Here is an 18,099-nt window from a genome sequence, read left to right as displayed (position 1 = left end):
AGTAGGGCATCCAAACGTCATGTTTCTTCCCTGTTTTTAATTGTAATCAATAAAAGCTACTTTTTACTCCAGACAGTGCAGTCGTTTATGTGTATGTATGTACATATATATATACAGGGCTTGAAATTTCCAGTGGTCCACTTGTCTCGGACGACTTAGAAACTGCAGCAGATGACTTAAAAATTTGATTTTTTCCTATCTTTAACATAGAGTGGATTAGTAACTTTTTCCCTCTGGGCTAGTAGCTTTTAACCCCAGGCTAGTAAACCATAGTGATATTTTCCACCCCATTGTGTGTGTGTGTGTGTGTGTTTATATATATATATATATATATATATATATGCTAGTGCTATATTACCTGAATATTATTTGAAAAATGTAATATTTAATATTTTATTCTTGATGTCTTTAATAGGATGTGAAGTTAACAGCAAGTAACGATGACTACTACTTTGTATTTGAAGATTACCTTTATCAGGTACTGCTAATATGAGAGTAATAATATTCCTATATATATAAAATGATTTTATGAGAAGTGAGTGCAGTGCCCTACACACTATTTATATATATATAGTAGTATAAGGCAAAGTGCACTCCAGATTTTAGTCCATAACCGCCTTGGGTGCTATATCAAAATTACAATAGCATCGAAACATGAAGCACTCCAAAGGTCTTGTATACTGATCACCTTTATTTGTGAACGTTTTCGGGCATAAAATAGCCCGTCCTCAGACTTACAAAGTTTGTAAACTTTGTAAGTCTGAGGACGGGCTATTTTATGCCCGAAAACGTTCACAAATTAAGGTGATCAGTATACAAGACCTTTGGAGTGCTTCATGTTTCGATGCTATTGTAATTTTGATATAGCACCCAAGGCGGTTATGGACTAAAATCTGGAGTGCACTTTGCCTTATACTACTATATATATATATATATATATATATATATATATATATATATCTTATATTTATTTGTGGTTCAGAATCAGGGCTTTGCATAGCTCATGTGCCATTCTAATATCTCTTAGCTACACACCCAGTGTTCACAGAAAAAGTTGCCAGTCGGCTGGCATTATGAAGTTGCCAGAATGGCAAGTATTGTACTTCTCTGCTATCTAAAACAATATTTTAATTGCTCAGCTTAAATTATATTGATTTTATGATAATTTGTGCAACAAACATTGGACAGAAATCTAGTTAAATTTAGCTGGGTGGTCAGTAAAATCTTTTCTGGAAAGGTCACTGACACCTATTTACTGAAATGCATTTTCAATCACTCTTGTAGAACCATATCTGTACTGGTATATAAAAAGCCTCAACTGCACAGTAGGTACAAACGCTTCCTAGAAGAGGTTAAGTTAGGTTGGCTGACTTTGCGCCCTGCTCCAACGTGTTTGTTTGCTCGCTCAGATGAAGAAAGTAGGGTTGGCCCTCTTTTAGCTTTGCATTATTGGAAAGGCCCATTGTTCCCATGACAATTGTTTGCGCCACAATCAATTGCTAATGGTTTCTACAAAGGGGAACCACTATATACTTTAGAGGATAATTACTGGATTCCACAATTGTATGCAATACTAAAGCAATTTCAGTGGTCCCAACCATTGATATTTATTATAAATGAAAAGAACTATACATTTTAAAAGTAAATAAACAACTTCCTTCTGTTGTTGGTCCTTCTTGCTGCCTTTCAGGGCATTTCCAAGTCAACAAACTCCATTGATACACCAAGGGCTATGCACAAAGAAGAATTAACTTGTAAGTGTCCTCTAACATAAATGTTTACGTTTTTTAGCTTCCCAAACTCTTGCAAAACATCAATTTGATCAATCTTCAGCTAATTTCCCTCTTTTGTATAGAAAACACCAAAACATTGTAGCACTTCAAACAATGGATTAGCCTGTCTTAATGGAAAATACTCACTTGCAGCTGATAAAAAGCTTCATCGCGTTTTTTTAATTGTTCTTTTCATTGTATAGTCATTTGGAAGGCGTTTTTATGTAATAGTAGCAGATTTTCTTCTTCACTGTGCACTTACTCATGTTGTGTCTTTGGAATTCATAGATTGTGGCATACACTTAGACGCATGAGAAAGATTTTGACCGTAGTGACAACGAGAGAGGGTGCTACAGTAAAGTGAATGACACTAGAGATGCGTGTGATTTAGAAGCAACACTGTGATGTTTCTTTTAAAAAAAAAATATATAGTTGGAATTGGCTACACAAAAGTTGAGACTAAATACCCCCTTCAATTGTGCACATACTGCACAATAACGGAAAAAAATACTTTTCTCTTGTTAAGTGTATCCAGTCCACGGATCATCCATTACTTGTGGGATATTCTCCTTCCCAACAGGAAGTTGCAAGAGGATCACCCACAGCAGAGCTGCTATATAGCTCCTCCCCTAACTGTCATACCCAGTCATTCTCTTGCAAGCCTCAACCAAGATGGAGGTCGTAAGAGGAGTGTGGTGTTTTATACTTAGTTTATTCTTCAATCAAAAGTTTGTTATTTTTAAATGGTGCCGGAGTGTACTGTTTATCTCAGGCAGTATTTAGAAGAAGAATCTGCCTGCGTTTTCTATGATCTTAGCAGAAGTAACTAAGATCCATGGCTGTTCTCACATATTCTGAGGAGTGAGGTAACTTCAGAGAGGGAATGGCGTGCAGGTTTTCCTGCAATAAGGTATGTGCAGTTAATATTTTTCTAGGGATGGAATTTGCTAGAAAATGCTGCTGATACCGAACTAATGTAAGTAAAGCCTTAAATGCAGTTATAGCGACTGGTATCAGGCTTATTAACAGAGATACATACTCTTATAAAAATGTAATATAAAACGTTTGCTGGCATGTTTAATCATTTTTATATGTATTTGGTGATAAAACTTATTGGGGCCTAGTTTTTTTCCACATGGCTGGCTTGAATTTTGCCTAGTAACAGTTTCCTTAGGCTTTCCACTGTTGTAATATGAGTGGGAGGGGCCTTTTTTAGTGCTTTTCTGTGCAGATAAAAATACTGACAGAGACATTCAGCTTCCCTCTGCATGATCCAGGACTTCTCTGGAGGGCTCAAAAGGCTTTAAAGTCGTTTTTGAGGGAGGTAAAAAGCCACAGTAGAGCTGTGGCAGTTGTTGTGACTGTTTGAAAAAAAAAAAAAAAAAACGTTTTTGTCTTTTATTATTCAGTTTTGGGTATTAAGGGGTTAATCATCCATTTGCAAGTGGGTGCAATGCTCTGCTAACTTGTTACATACACTGTAAAAATTTTGTTAGTGTAACTGCCTTTTTTCACTGTTATTTCAAATTTTGACAAAATTTGTGTTTCTTAAAGGTGCAGTAACGTTTTTTATATTGCTTGTAAACTTGTTTAAAGTGTTTTCCAAGCTTGCTTGTCTCATTGCTAGTCTGTTTAAACATGTCTGACACAGAGGAAACTGCTTGTTCATTATGTTTGAAAGCCATGGTGGAGCCCCATAGGAGAATGTGTACTAAATGTATTGATTTCACCTTAAACAGTAAAGATCAGTCTTTAACTATAAAAGAAATATCACCAGAAGATTCTGACGAGGGGGAAGTTATGCCGACTAACTCTCCCCACGTGTCAGACCCTTCGCCTCCCGCTCAGGGGATGCACGCTAATATGGCGCCAATTACATCAGGGACGCCCATAGCGTTTACCTTGCAGGACATGGCTGCAATCATGAATAATACCCTGTCAGAGGTATTATCCAGGTTGCCTGAATTAAGAGGCAAGCGCGATTGCTCTGGGGTTAGGAGAAATATAGAGCGCGCAGATGCTGTAAGGGCCATGTCTGATACTGCGTCACAATATGCAGATCATGAGGACGGAGAGCTTCAGTCTGTGGGTGACATCTCTGATTCGGGGAAACCTGATTCAGAGATTTCTAATTTTAAATTTAAGCTTGAGAACCTCCGTGTGTTGCTTGGGGAGGTATTAGCTGCTCTGAATGACTGTAACACAGTTGCAGTACCAGAGAAATTGTGTAGGCTGGATAAATACTATGCGGTACCGGTGTGTACTGATGTTTTTCCTATACCTAAAAGGCTTACAGAAATTATTAGCAAGGAGTGGGATAGACCGGGGGTGCCTTTTTCCCCACCTCCTATATTTAGAAAAATGTTTCCAATAGACGCCACTACACGGGACTTATGGCAGACGGTCCCTAAGGTGGAGGGAGCAGTTTCTACTTTAGCAAAGCGTACTACTATCCCGGTTGAGGACAGTTGTGCTTTTTCAGATCCAATGGATAAAAAATTGGAGGGTTACCTTAAGAAAATGTTTATTCATCAAGGTTTTATTTTACAGCCCCTTGCATGCATTGCGCCTGTCACGGCCGCGGCGGCATTCTGGTTTGAGGCCCTGGAAGAGGCCATCCATACAGCTCCATTGACTGAAATTATTGACAAGCTTAGAACACTTAAGCTAGCTAACTCATTTGTTTCTGATGCCATTGTTCATTTGACTAAACTAACGGCTAAGAATTCCGGATTCGCCATCCAGGCGCGTAGGGCGCTATGGCTTAAATCCTGGTCAGCTGACGTGACTTCGAAGTCTAAATTACTCAACATTCCTTTCAAGGGGCAGACCTTATTCGGGCCTGGTTTGAAGGAAATTATTGCTGACATTACTGGAGGTAAGGGTCACACCCTTCCTCAGGACAGGGCCAAAGCAAAGGCCAAACAGTCTAATTTTCGTGCCTTTTGAAATTTCAAGGCAGGTGCAGCATCAACTTCCTCTGCTTCAAAACAAGAGGGAACTTTTGCTCAATCTAAGCAGGCCTGGAAACCTAACCAGTCCTGGAACAAAGGCAAGCAGGCCAGAAAGCCTGCTGCTGCCTCTAAGACAGCATGAAGGAACGGCCCCCTATCCGGCGACGGATCTAGTAGGGGGCAGACTTTCTCTCTTCGCCCAGGCGTGGACAAGAGATTTTCAGGATCCCTGGGCGTTGGAGATAATATCTCAGGGATATCTTCTGGACTTCAAAGCTTCCCCTCCACAAGGGAGATTTCATCTTTCAAGGCTATCTGCAAATCAGATAAAGAAAGAGGCATTCCTACGCTGTGTGCAAGACCTCCTAGTTATGGGAGTGATCCATCCAGTTCCGCGGACTGAACAAGGACAGGGTTTTTATTCAAATCTGTTTGTGGTTCCCAAAAAAGAGGGAACCTTCAGACCAATTTTGGATCTAAAGATCTTAAACAAATTCCTCAGAGTTCCATCTTTCAAAATGTAAACTATTCGGACCATCCTACCCATGATCCAAGAAGGTCAGTACATGACCACAGTGGACTTAAAGGATGCCTACCTTCACATACCGATTCACAAAGATCATCATCGGTTTCTAAGGTTTGCCTTTCTAGACAGGCATTACCAATTTGTAGCTCTTCCCTTCGGGTTGGCTACAGCCCCGAGAATCTTTACAAAGGTTCTGGGCTCACTTCTGGCGGTTCTAAGACCGCGAGGCATAGCGGTGGCTCCGTATCTAGACGACATCCTAATACAGGCGTCAAGCTTTCAAGTTGCCAAGTCTCATACAGAGATAGTTCTGGCATTTCTGAGGTCGCACGGGTGGAAAGTGAACGAGGAAAAGAGTTCTCTATCCCCACTCACAAGAGTCTCCTTCTTAGGGACTCTTATAGATTCTGTAGAAATGAAAATTTACCTGACGGAGTCCAGGTTATCAAAACTTCTAAATGCTTGCCGTGTTCTTCACTCCATTCTGCGCCCTTCGGTAGCTCAGTGTATGGAGGTAATCGGCTTAATGGTAGCGGCAATGGACATAGTGCCATTTGCGCGCCTTCATCTCAGACCGCTGCAATTATGCATGCTGAGTCAGTGGAATGGGGATTACACAGATTTGTCCCCTCTGCTAAATCTGGATCAAGAGACCAGAGATTCTCTTCTCTGGTGGTTGTCTCGGGTACACCTGTCCAAGGGTATGACCTTTCGCAGGCCCGATTGGACAATTGTAACAACAGATGCCAGCCTTCTAGGTTGGGGTGCAGTCTGGAATTCCCTGAAGGCACAGGGATCGTGGACTCAGGAGGAGAAACTCCTTCCAATAAATATTCTGGAGTTAAGAGCGATATTCAATGCTCTTCTGGCTTGGCCTCAGTTAGCAACACTGAGGATCATCAGATTTCAGTCGGACAACATCACGACTGTGGCTTACATCAACCATCAAGGGGGAACCAGGAGTTCCCTAGCGATGTTAGAAGTCTCAAAAATAATTCGCTGGGCAGAGTACCACTCTTGCCACCTGTCAGCAATCCATATCCCAGGCGTGGAGAACCGGGAGGCGGATTTTCTAAGTCGTCAGACTTTCCATCCGGGGGAGTGGGAACTCCATCCGGAGGTGTTTGCTCAGTTGATTCATCGTTGGGGCAAACCAGAGTTGGATCTCATGGCGTCTCGCCAGAACGCCAAGCTTCCTTGTTACGGATCCAGGTCCAGGGACACAGAAGCGACGCTGATAGATGCGCTAGCAGCGCCTTGGTTCTTCAACCTGGCTTATGTGTTTCCACCGTTTCCTCTGCTCCCTCGACTGATTGCCAAAATCAAACAGGAGAGAGCATCAGTGATTCTGATAGCACCTGCGTGGCCACGCAGGACTTGGTATGCAGACCTAGTGGACATGTCATCCTTTCCACCATGGACTCTGCCTCTAAGACAGGACCTTCTGATACAAGGTCCTTTCCATCATCCAAATCTAATTTCTCTGAGACTGACTGCATGGAGATTGAACGCTTGATTCTATCAAAGCGTGGCTTCTCTGAGTCAGTCATTGATACTTTAATACAGGCACGAAAGCCTGTTACCAGGAAAATCTACCACAAGATATGGAGTAAATATCTTTATTGGTGTGAATCCAAGACTTACTCATGGAGTAAAGTTAGGATTCCTAGGATATTGTCTTTTCTCCAAGAGGGCTTGGACAAAGGATTATCAGCTAGTTCCTTAAAGGGACAGATTTCTGCTCTGTCTATTCTTTTGCACAAGCGTCTGGCAGAGGTTCCAGACGTCCAGGCATTTTGCCAGGCTTTGGTTAGATTTAAGCCTGTGTTTAAACCTGTTGCTCCCCCGTGGAGCTTAAACTTGGTTCTTAAGGTTCTTCAAGGAGTTCCGTTTGAACCCCTTCATTCCATTGATATTAAACTTTTATCTTGGAAAGTTCTGTTTTTGATGGCTATTTCTTCGGCTCGGAGAGTCTCTGAGCTATCTGCCTTACAATGTGATTCTCCCTATCTGATTTTTCATGCAGATAAGGTAGTTCTGCGTACCAAACCTGGGTTTTTACCTAAGGTGGTTTCTAACAAGAATATCAATCAAGAGATTTTTGTTCCATCGTTGTGCCCTAATCCTTCTTCAAAGAAGGAACGTCTTTTACATAATCTGGACGTAGTCCGTGCCTTGAAGTTTTACTTACAAGCTACTAAGGATTTTCGTCAAACATCTTTCCTGTTTGTCGTTTACTCTGGACAGAGGAGAGGTCAAAAAGCTTCGGCAACCTCTCTTTCCTTTTGGCTTCGGAGCGTAATAAGCCTAGCCTATGAGACTGCTGGACAGCAGCCCCCTGAAAGGATTACAGCTAATTCTACTAGAGATGTGGCTTCCACCTGGGCCTTCAAAAATGAGGCCTCTGTTGAACAGATTTGCAAGGCTGCGACTTGGTCTTTGCTTCACACTTTTTCAAAATTTTACAAATTTGATACTTTTGCTGTGTTTGGGAGAAAGGTTCTTCAGGCAGTGGTTCCTTTTGCTTAATCCTGCCTTGTCCCTCCCATCATCTGTGTACTTTAGCTTTGGTATTGGTATCCCACAAGTAATGGATGATCCGTGGACTGAATACACTTAACAAGAGAAAACATAATTTATGCTTACCTGATAAAAAATTTTCTCTTGTAGTGTATCCAGTCCACGGCCCGCCCTGTCCTTTTAAGGCAGGTCTAAATTTTAATTAAACTACAGTCACCACTGCACTCTATGGTTTCTCCTTTCTCTGTTTGTTTTCGGTTGAATGACTGGATATGACAGTTAGGGGAGGAGCTATATAGCAGCTCTGCTGTGGGTGATCCTCTTGCAACTTCCTGTTGGGAAGGAGAATATCCCACAAGTAATGGATGATCCGTGGACTGGATATACTACAAGAGAAATAAATTTATCAGGTAAGCATAAATTATGTTTTCTTTCTAATGACATGGTGAGTCCACTAATCATCTTAATTACTGTTGGGAATACCACTCCTGACCAGCAGGAGGAGGCAAAGAGCACCACAACAAAAGCTGTTAAATACCACTCCCCCTACCCACAATCCCCAGTCATTCTCTTTGCTTGCATCAGTTGCAAGGAGGGGTAAAGATAGGTGTCTGATCCTTCAATCAAGAGTTTATTTTTTAAGCAGAGCAAGTTTGCTCTGGTTTTCTTTGGGGTTTAGCCGTAGTCCATGTCAGTCTCTTCAGTAGAGCAAGTGGTGGCTTTTTAATCATTTGGAAACTTGTCGGGTATAATCCCCGCTGGGCCTCCCAAGTAATTTCATGCTGCCCTTGGTTGAAAGTTTGAGTAAGTTTACTCAGCCTTTTTTTTTTTCCCACAGGTCCATGTGAGGTAGGAAGCCCCTCTCATACCAAGTGAGCTGTCCTGCTGCCGGACAGATTTTTGAGTTAAGTGCCTATTTCTTTCCTTGTTTTGATATAGGAGAATTTGGCACTTTGACAGTTAATTCTGTCTAAATATACAATCAGCCTTCTAGGTTAACGGTTTATTCTATGGCAGTTTTGCAGGCACTGGGGATGTTTGGCTCAGTTTATTATGTCTTCACTTTGGTGTACATGTTTTTGTTTGTGTATTAATGGCTACCGGGAGGTTTGTTAGGCTACGCCCACAATAGACAGGCTTATCTGAAATAGCAAGGACGTTTTTGGCACCCTTCTAACTGTTTCCTGTGGTTTCTGGATGTTGCAGCTCTGTTGCATAGCTCCTCAGAGGTGGTTCAGCGTTCTCTCCGGTGAGGCTGTGTGGGGGTGCGGATCATTTTCTGACAAAAAAACAACAGGCAACCTCCACACCTCAGCAAGCTCTGCTGAGGTGTGGAGGTTGCCTATTGTTTTTTGTGGGGCTGTTGCTCTGTTTATATTTAAGTTTCTGTCTGAATTTCATGGACTATAACGTTTGTGTCTCTTTTTGTATTCATTTTGTGAAAAATTGTTGCTCCGAGACTTATTGTGCAGTTTATTTAAGGATTTTCTAGTTTAAAAAAAAATATTAAAAAAAAATGTTTAAAATTTAAAGGGACAGTAACGTTTTATTGTTTCATTAAAATTCTGATTTGAATTTTGTATTGATTAAGGTTTTTTCCTTTGGAATAATATGGACCAAGAGGCCTTGCAAACTGTTGCTTGTTCTCTATGTTTAAATACTAATGTTGAGCCTCCTATCCCTTTTTGTTCCTCTTGTATTGAGAGAACATTACATTACAAGGATAGACTTTTTGATTCTAAGCCTTCATTGTCTAGGGCGGAGTCTCCTGTTCAGGCTAATCCACAGCTTTCTCCTCATATGTCCCAATCTTCTGCAGTGCCCTGTGTTTCGTCTCAGGTTGGTTTTTCCTTGCAGGATATGGCTACACATATATCCTTGGCAGTATCTGAGGCTTTGTCTGATTTTCCTATGTTACAGGGGAAGCGCAAGAGGAAGTATAAGGTTTCTGATTCTGTTGCATTTGTGTCTAGTGTTTCTTCTCATAAGTCTGAGGAGGAAAATACTTCAGTAGCATCTGAGGGTGAGATCTCGGATTCTGATAGGGTAAATCCTTCTTCTGAACCTGAAGTTGTTTCCTTTAGGTTTAAGCTGGAGCACCTCCGTTTGTTACTCAAGGAGGTTTTGGCTACCTTGGATGACTCTGAGGCGTCAGTCATGGTTATTCCTAAGAAATCTAGTAAACTTAATATAGTTTTTTTATGTCCCTTCCTTGGTGGAAGTTTTTCCTATACCAGATCGTATTTCAGATATTATTGCACAAGAATGGTAGAAGCCTGGGATTCCTTTTTCCCTTTCTCCAATTTTCAGGAAGATATTTCCTATTGCTGATTCTATTAAGGAATCTTGGCGATGGTTCCTAAGGTGGAGGGAGCAGTTTCCACTCTGACCAAGATGACCACTATTCTTATTGAGGACAGCTATTCCTTTAAAAATCCTATGGATAAGAAGTTGGAAGCTTTGCTTAAAAAGATTTATGTACACCAGGGGTATCAATGGCAGCCAGCTGCATGTATTGCTATGGTTACTAGTGCGGCGGCATATTGGTTTGATGCATTGTCTGATTCTATTCAGCAAGATACTCCTCTTGAATAAATTTAAGATAGAATCAAGGCTTTGAAGTTGGCTAATTCCTTTATTGCAGATGCTTTTCTACAGGTCATCAAGTTGGGAGCTAAAATTTCTGGTTTTGCTATTTAGGCTCGCAGAACTTTATGGTTCAAATCCTGGTCTGCGGATGTGTCCTCTAAGTCTAAGCTTTTATCTATTCCTTACAAGGGTAAGACCTTGTTTGGGCCAGGTTTGGCTGAGATTATTTCTGATATTACGGGAGGGAAGGGGCATTCTCTTCCTCAGGATAAAAGAAATAAACAGAAGGGTCGGCAGAAAATTTTTTTTCCTTTTGTAACTTCTCTGGTAAATCTTCCTCCTCTTCCTCCAAGCAGGAACAGTCCAAGCCATCTTGGAAGTCAAATTAGTCTTGGAATAAGGGGAAGCAGTCCAGGAAGCTTGTTGCTGACTCAAAATCAGCATGAAGGGTCTGCCCCCGATATGGGAATGGATTTTGTGGGGGGCAAACTCTCTTTCTTCGCCCAAGCTTGGGTTTGAGATGTTCAGGATTCCTGGGTGGTAGATATCGTGTCCCAGGGTTACAAACTGGAATTCAAGAATTTTCCTCTCAGAAGCAGGTTTCTTCTCTCCAGGTTATCTGTAAACCAGATAAAAGTCGTTCTTACATTGTGCTCAGAATCTTTCTGACATGGGTGTGACAGTTTTTGTTCCAGTTCAGGAACAGGGTCTGGGTTCTTATTCCAATCTCTTCGTTGTTCCCAAAAAGAAGGGAAATTTCAGACCTATTTTTGATCTCAAGAGTGTAAACAAGTTTCTTAGGGTTCCGTCTTTCAAGATGGAAACTATTCGTTCTATTCTTCCTTTGGTTCAGGAAGGTCAGTTCATGACCACAGTGGATCTAAAGGATGCATATCTGCATATTCCCATTCACAGGGATCATCACAGGTTCCTAAGATTTGCATTTCTAGACAAATATTTTCAGTTTGTAACTCTTCCTTTTGGTCTGGCAACAGCTCCCAGAAATTTTTCAAAGGTCCTGGGAGCATTGTTGGCGGTGCTTCGATTGAAGGGTGTTGCAGTGGCTCCTTATTTGAACGACATTCTAGTTCAGGCTCCGTCTTTTCAACTAGCAAACTCCCACACAGAGTTATTTTCTGCGCTTCCACGGTTGGAAGGTGAATTTAGGAAAAGTTCCTAAATTCCGGCTACAAGAGTGGTATTTTTGGGGACCATTATAGATTCTCTAGAGATGAATATTTTTCTAACAGAAGCAAGAAAGTCAAAGATTTTCAATACGTGTCTTGCTCTTCAGTCCCTTCCTCTGCCGTCAGTTGATCAGTGCATGGAGGTTATTGGTCTGATGGTTTCAGTCATGGACATCATTCCGTTTGCTCGGTTCCATCTCAGACCTCTGCAGTTATGCTTGCTCAGGCAGTGGAACGGGGATTATACGGATCTATCTCCAAAGATTGTTCTAGATCAGATGTCCAGAGATTCTCTTCCATGGTGGTTGTTTCAGGATCTTCTCTCTCAGGGAACTTGCTTTCACAGACCTGCCTGGGTGATTGTAACCACGGATGCCAGTTTGCTGGGCTGGGGTGCTGTCTGGGTTGGATTAAGGGCTCAGGGTCTATGGACTCGGGAGGAGTCGGTTCCCCCAATAAATGTTTTGGAACTTAGAGCAATTTTCAAAGCTCTTCTAGCCTGGCCTCAGCTAGCTTCAACCCAGTTTATCAGGTTTCAGTCGGACAACATAACGTCAGTGGCTTACATCAATCATCAGGGAGGACTCTGAGTTTCTTGGTCATGACAGAGGTAGCCAAGATTATTCAGTGGGCGGAGATTCAAAACTGTTGTCTGTCTGCTATCCACATTCCAGGGGTGGACAATTGGGAAGCGGATTTTCTGAGCACACAGACTTTTCATCTGGGGGAGTGGGAACTTCATCCAGAGGTATTTTTCAGCTTGATTCTCAGTTGGGAGCAGCTGGAGTTGGATCTCATGGAATCTCATCCGAATGCCAAGCTCCTGAGGTACGGGTCGAGGTCAAAGGATCCTCATGCTGTTCTGATAGATGCTCTGGCAGTTCCTTGGACTTTCAGTCTGGCATATGTGTTCCCTCCGTTTGCTCTTCTTCCTCGGGTCAAACAAGAGAGGGCATCGGTGATTCTCATTGCTCCGGCGTGGCCTCGCAGTATCTGGTTTGCAGCTCTGGTGGAGATGTCTTCCGTTCCACCTTGGCATCTTCCATTAAAGGGATACTGAACCCAAATTTGTTCTTTCGTGATTCAGATAGAGCATGCAATTTTAAGCAACTTTCTAATTTACTCCTATTATCAATTTTTCTTCGTTCTCTTGCTATTTTTATTTGAAAAATAATGTATCTAAGCCTTTTTTTAATTAAGAACTCTGGACAGCACTTTTTTATTGGTGGATGAATTTATCCACCAATCAGCAAGAACAACCCAGGTTGTTCACCAAAAATGGGCCGGCATCTTAACTTACATTCTTGCATTTCAAATAAAGATATTGAGAGAATTAAGAAAATTTAATAATAGGAGTAAATTAGGAAGTTGCTTAAAATGTCATGCTCTATCTGAATCACGAAAGAAAAAGTTTGGGTTCAGTGTCCCTTTAAGGAAGGACCTGCTTCTGCAGGGTCCCTTCCTTCATCCAAATCTCATTTCTCTGAAGCTGACTGCTTGGAGATTGAACGCTTGATTCTTTCTAAGCGTGGTTTTTCTGAGTCAGTCATTGAGACTATGATTCAGGCTCGTGAGCCTGTGACTAGAAAGATTTATTATAAGATTTGGCGTAAATATTTGTATTGATGTGAATCCAAAGGCTTCTCATGGAGTAGAGTTAGGATTCCTAGGATTTTGTCTTTTCTCCAGGAGGGTTTGGAGAAAGGTTTATCTGCTAGTACCCTGAAGGGTCAAATTTCTGCTTTATCTATTTTATTGCACAAGACCCTAGCGGATGTGCCAGATGTTCATTCTTTTTGTCAGGCCTTGGTAAGAATCCGGCCTGTGTTTAAGTCTACTACTCCACCTTGGAGTCTTAATTTGGTTCTTAGAGTCCTCCAACAGGCTCCGTTTGAACCTATGCATTCTTTGGATAATAAGATGTTATCTTGGAAGGTTTTGTTTCTGGTGGTTATTTCTTTGGCTCGAAGAGTTTCAGAGCTTTCAGCTTTACAGTATGAATCGCCTTTTCTTATTTTTTACTCTGATAAGGTAGTTCTGCGTACTGCCTTGGGTTTTCTTCCTAAGGTTGTTTCTGATAAGAATATTAATCAAGAGATTGTTGTTCCTTCTTTGTGTCCTAATACTTTTTCTCATAAGGAGCGTTTGTTGCACAACCTGGATGTGGTTCGTGCATTGAAATATTATTTGCAGGCGACTAAGGATTTTCGCCAGTCTTCTTCTTTATTTGTTGTTTTTTCTGGGAAGCGTAAGGTTAAGAAAGCTACGGCTACCTCTCTTTCTTGTTGGTTGAGGAGTGTTATTCGATTGGCATATGAGACTTCTGGTCAGCAGCCTCCTGAGAGAATCATGGCTCAATTCACGAGGGCTGTTTCATTCTCTTGGACTTTCAAAAATGGAGCTTCTGTAGATCAGCTTTGCAAGGCTGCGACTTGGTTATCTTTGCATACTTTTTCTAAATTTTACAAATTTGATACTTTTGATACTTTCAGCAGAGGCTTCTTTTGGGAGAAAGGTTCTTCAAGCAGTTGTGCATTCTGTTTAGGTTAACTGTCTTGTCCCTGCCTTATCATCCGTGTCCTCTAGCTTGGGTATTGGTTCCCAACAGTAATTAAGATGATCCGTGGACTCACGGTGTCATTAGAAAGAAAACATAATTTATTCTTGCCTGATAAATGTACTTATTTCTTGACACGGTGAGTCTACTGCCCGTCTTGTTTTTCAGACAGTTTGCTTCTTTATAAACTTCAGGCACCTCTGCACCTTAGATTACTTTCTTTCTCCTCTCTCTTTGGTCGAATGACTGGGGATTGTGGGTAGGGGAGTGATATTTAACAGCTTTTGCTGTGGTGCTCTTTGCCTCCTCCTGCTGGTTAGGAGTGATATTCCCAACAGTAATTAAGATGATCCGTGGACTCACTGTGTCAAGAAATAAATAAATTTATCAGGTAAGAATAAATTATGTTTTACTGTCCAATACTTTTAAAAGATTTATTGTTATATGGATATATTACAATGTATTATACATCTCTTTAAATATATGCTTCTCTTAGGTACCTAAGAACGGATTTTGGATTCCTACAGAGTTTCAATATTTTAAAGTAATCTTACTACCTTTTAGTCAGTTTGTGGTAAATAAAACTAAGCCCTTGTATAGTTGTAATAAGACACTTAAAATGGTTTGACCCTACAATCTGAAAATATATCATAAAAACCTGATATTCCAATATAAATATTATAAATATTTGGGGCCAGATTACAAGTGGAGCACTAAATGAAAGCAATATTTTCGCTCCACTGTGTAATACCAGTGCACACAATGTGAAAGCGACCTCGTGTTTGTATTGCTTGGAAACATTGCGCTTATGAAAGCGTGCTTCCATAGGCTCCTATGGGAGCCTCGTTCTGATGCCGTCAGACACAGCATTAGAACTTCCGCGCAGCGAAGGGAGTAAGTAGCGCAGCAATGGCAGCAATTTTAAATATATATGTATATACATATATATTTGTGTTAGTATGTGTATATACAATGTGTATATACACATATTAATACATAAATATATATATGTATATAAGCATATACATATATATTTACAGGTAAGACACAGTTCCTATAGACCGCAATGTAAAGACATTTTTAAGTGCCAGTTTTTTTCTAACACCCCACTCCCGCCAACTTTACCCCAAAAGTACTGTATTTTGAAGCCATTTGGGGCACATTTAGAAAATTAACCAGAGATCTGATCTCTGGCTAATTTTATAAGCCCTAATTACTACTGCGATCTCGCGGTAGCAATAACCAGCCATTTGTAATGGCTGATTAATTATCGTGCACCTGCAAACAAGCAAATTTGCCCGTTTGCCGGCCCACAAAAATTTAACTCTCCACTTGTAATCTAGCCCTTGAGATTTTCGTTTCAAGTTGAATATATTTCTTAAGCAGGCAAGTGTATATTCTTTACAATTACATATCTCAAGTTTGGAGGAGAGAGTTTTTTCTCTGGAATTAATTTCAATTAGCCATAGAAGTGCCACTTTTTCTGCACATTGGTTGTTTTCAATGCTCATGTGTATAACTTCTTTATTAACAGACAATTTCTGAAAACAAATCATACAGTAGTGCATAGCCTGTGTGCTTGAACTGAAGAAACAATCAGTATAGCAACTATGTAATTAACTGTCTAATTTGTTGAAAGAATTGAGAACTTTATGGGATCATTTAGGAGCAATTCCCAATGCTGTTATCATTTTATAATATTAATAACATATAGAAAAAGATTCAAGAGGAAAGCTACCACTTTCACCTTGGGAAACACATCCTAATTATATGCTGCTGCTTTTAGCACACAAGAAAACTAATTTAACTAACATTACACAGTTCAGTTCAAATCTCTTGTACTGAAAGTAAATTGCATTTTTCAGTTTCTTAATGATGAATATGATTGCAATGTCAACATAAATGTCATGGAGGAAAATGACAGTCTCTCCTTTCCCCTCTGTTTGATTAAATGTAAATTAGTCACAGTTGTTGGGATCTGTTTCATTAAAGAGTTGGTAAGGACTCTATGCAATTGTAATGTAATTAAGCTGAACAGTGACCTTCTGTCTAGCTTCATATCTGTTTATTTTATACTCTGTTCACTTGAGATTACAGGACAAAGTTAACAAAAAGTACAGTGGGATATTTGTATACTGCTCAAACATGCAAACTAAATTTATCATCCATATGTCAGTGCATTTCATTTACAGCTGGATGCCAAGGCAACCACCAAAAAAGTCTCTTCAGGTTTTAACACTATGTGACAATTGCTTTATGCACTTTTTCTTTCATACAAGTGGTATGAGTCCACAATCCATTACTCCTGGAAGTTATTCTTCCGGACTACTTGGAGGAGGCAAAGATTTCCAAACCCCAAGAGATCTATAAAACGTCTCCCATCTTATTAGAAACTGGTCTTGTCTTTGCCTCCGCTGGAGGAAGGTGAAGAATGAAGTTGCTTCTAAAGTTCTTCTGGTAAAGAGGGAATCTCAGACTGATTTGAGGCCTTTTTCACCCCAGAGTGCTTCTGTTAGACGGAGGAATGTATTGGGAGTATGTGGTAGTAGCATAATTACACCCAATAGGAGTTAGTCACAAGCCTTCCACAGGTATCTTGGGGACATGTCCTTAACCTCCTACTGTTGGGTCATCGGTTTACTCCTATTCCTTATCCTCTTCTGTTATGTTTCAGCACTGGTTTGTCTACTGGATCCCAGTTAAAAGATGTTCAGTAGTTGTGTGCCTATGGGTAAGAACATTTTTTGATTTAGGGCCACTCATTTAGCAATTTGCGTTTTATAGTTTGTACACTATTGCACATTGTAGCCTGGGGACAGCATTTAATATGTATTTGTTTAGTATGGTTCCTTTTTAGTTATAAGGCTCTATTCCCCTTTAAATTTTTGCTTGTGTATGCCTTATATCACATTAGCGCACACCGGCTCATTGAGTTTGCACACGTCTCTGCATGTCGGTTTGTAATGATAGCACACATTGGGCTAGATTACAAGTCGAGCGCTATTTTATTGTGTGCCAGTAAACGGGCAAATTCTCAGTTTACAGGCGCACAATAAATAACCAGCCATTACAAGTGGCTCGTTAATGCTACCGTTAGCTCATGGTAGCCGTTAGAGCTCCAAAAATTACCTCTGGTTAATTTTTTAAATATCCCCCAATTGCCCCCAAAATAAAGTGCTTGTTTCTGTTTTTGTTTAAAAAACAAAAGTTGTATCTTTTTTATTTTAAAAAAAAGAATTGCACAAAGCTGTTTTAAGGGGTTAAAGTGTACGGGTGTGGGGTGTTAAAATAAAAATGGCACTGAAAAGTGCCTTTGCATAGTGGTCTATGGGGACTGTGCGTTCCCTGGAAGTATATATGTATATGCTTATATACATATATATTTATTTGTTAATATGTGTATATACACATATAAACACATAAATATATATGTATATATTCATATACATATATATTTTTTTAAATTTGATGCCCATCACTGCGCAACTTACCCCATTGGAGCCTATGGAAGCGTGCTCTCGTGAGCACAAAGCTTCCCTGCATTGCGCATAACTTTTAATACCAGTGCAAATTTGTGTGCGCTGGTATTACTGAGTGGAGCATAAATATTGTGCTTGCATAAGTGCCATTTCTTTCATGTAATTGGCAAGAGTCCATGAGCTAGTGACGTATGGACTATACAATCCTACCATGAGGGGCAAATTTTCCCAAACCTCAAAATGCCTATAATTACACCCATCACCACACCCACAATTCAGTTTTACAAACTTTGCCTCCTATTGAGGTAGTGAAGTAAGTTTGTGCTAAGATTTCTATGTTGATATGTGCTTCTCAGCATTTTGAAGCCCGATTCCTCTCAGAGTACAGTGAATGTCAGAGGGATGTGAAGGGAGTATCACCTATTGAATGCAATGGTTTTCCTAACGGGGATCTATTTCATAGGTTCTCTGTTATCGTTCGTAGAGATTCATCTCCTTCCTCCCTTTTCAGATCG

General features: G+C 40.5%; 1 protein-coding gene across 1 annotated transcript in view; it reads left to right on the top strand.

The window, feature by feature from the left end:
• Nucleotides 1-18,099, top strand: part of TBC1D19 (TBC1 domain family member 19) — an 885,000-nt gene that overhangs the window by 617,908 nt on the left and 248,993 nt on the right. Inside the window, exon 13 of the mRNA XM_053704075.1 lies at nt 416-478. Within this exon, the coding sequence (XP_053560050.1) occupies nt 416-478 (63 nt within the window). The remainder of the gene's footprint in view (nt 1-415; nt 479-18,099) is intronic.

Source organism: Bombina bombina, chromosome 2 (genome assembly GCF_027579735.1).
Source record: "Bombina bombina isolate aBomBom1 chromosome 2, aBomBom1.pri, whole genome shotgun sequence".
Taxonomy (NCBI): Eukaryota; Metazoa; Chordata; class Amphibia; order Anura; family Bombinatoridae; genus Bombina; species Bombina bombina.
This window is presented reverse-complemented; position numbering and strand designations above follow the sequence as displayed.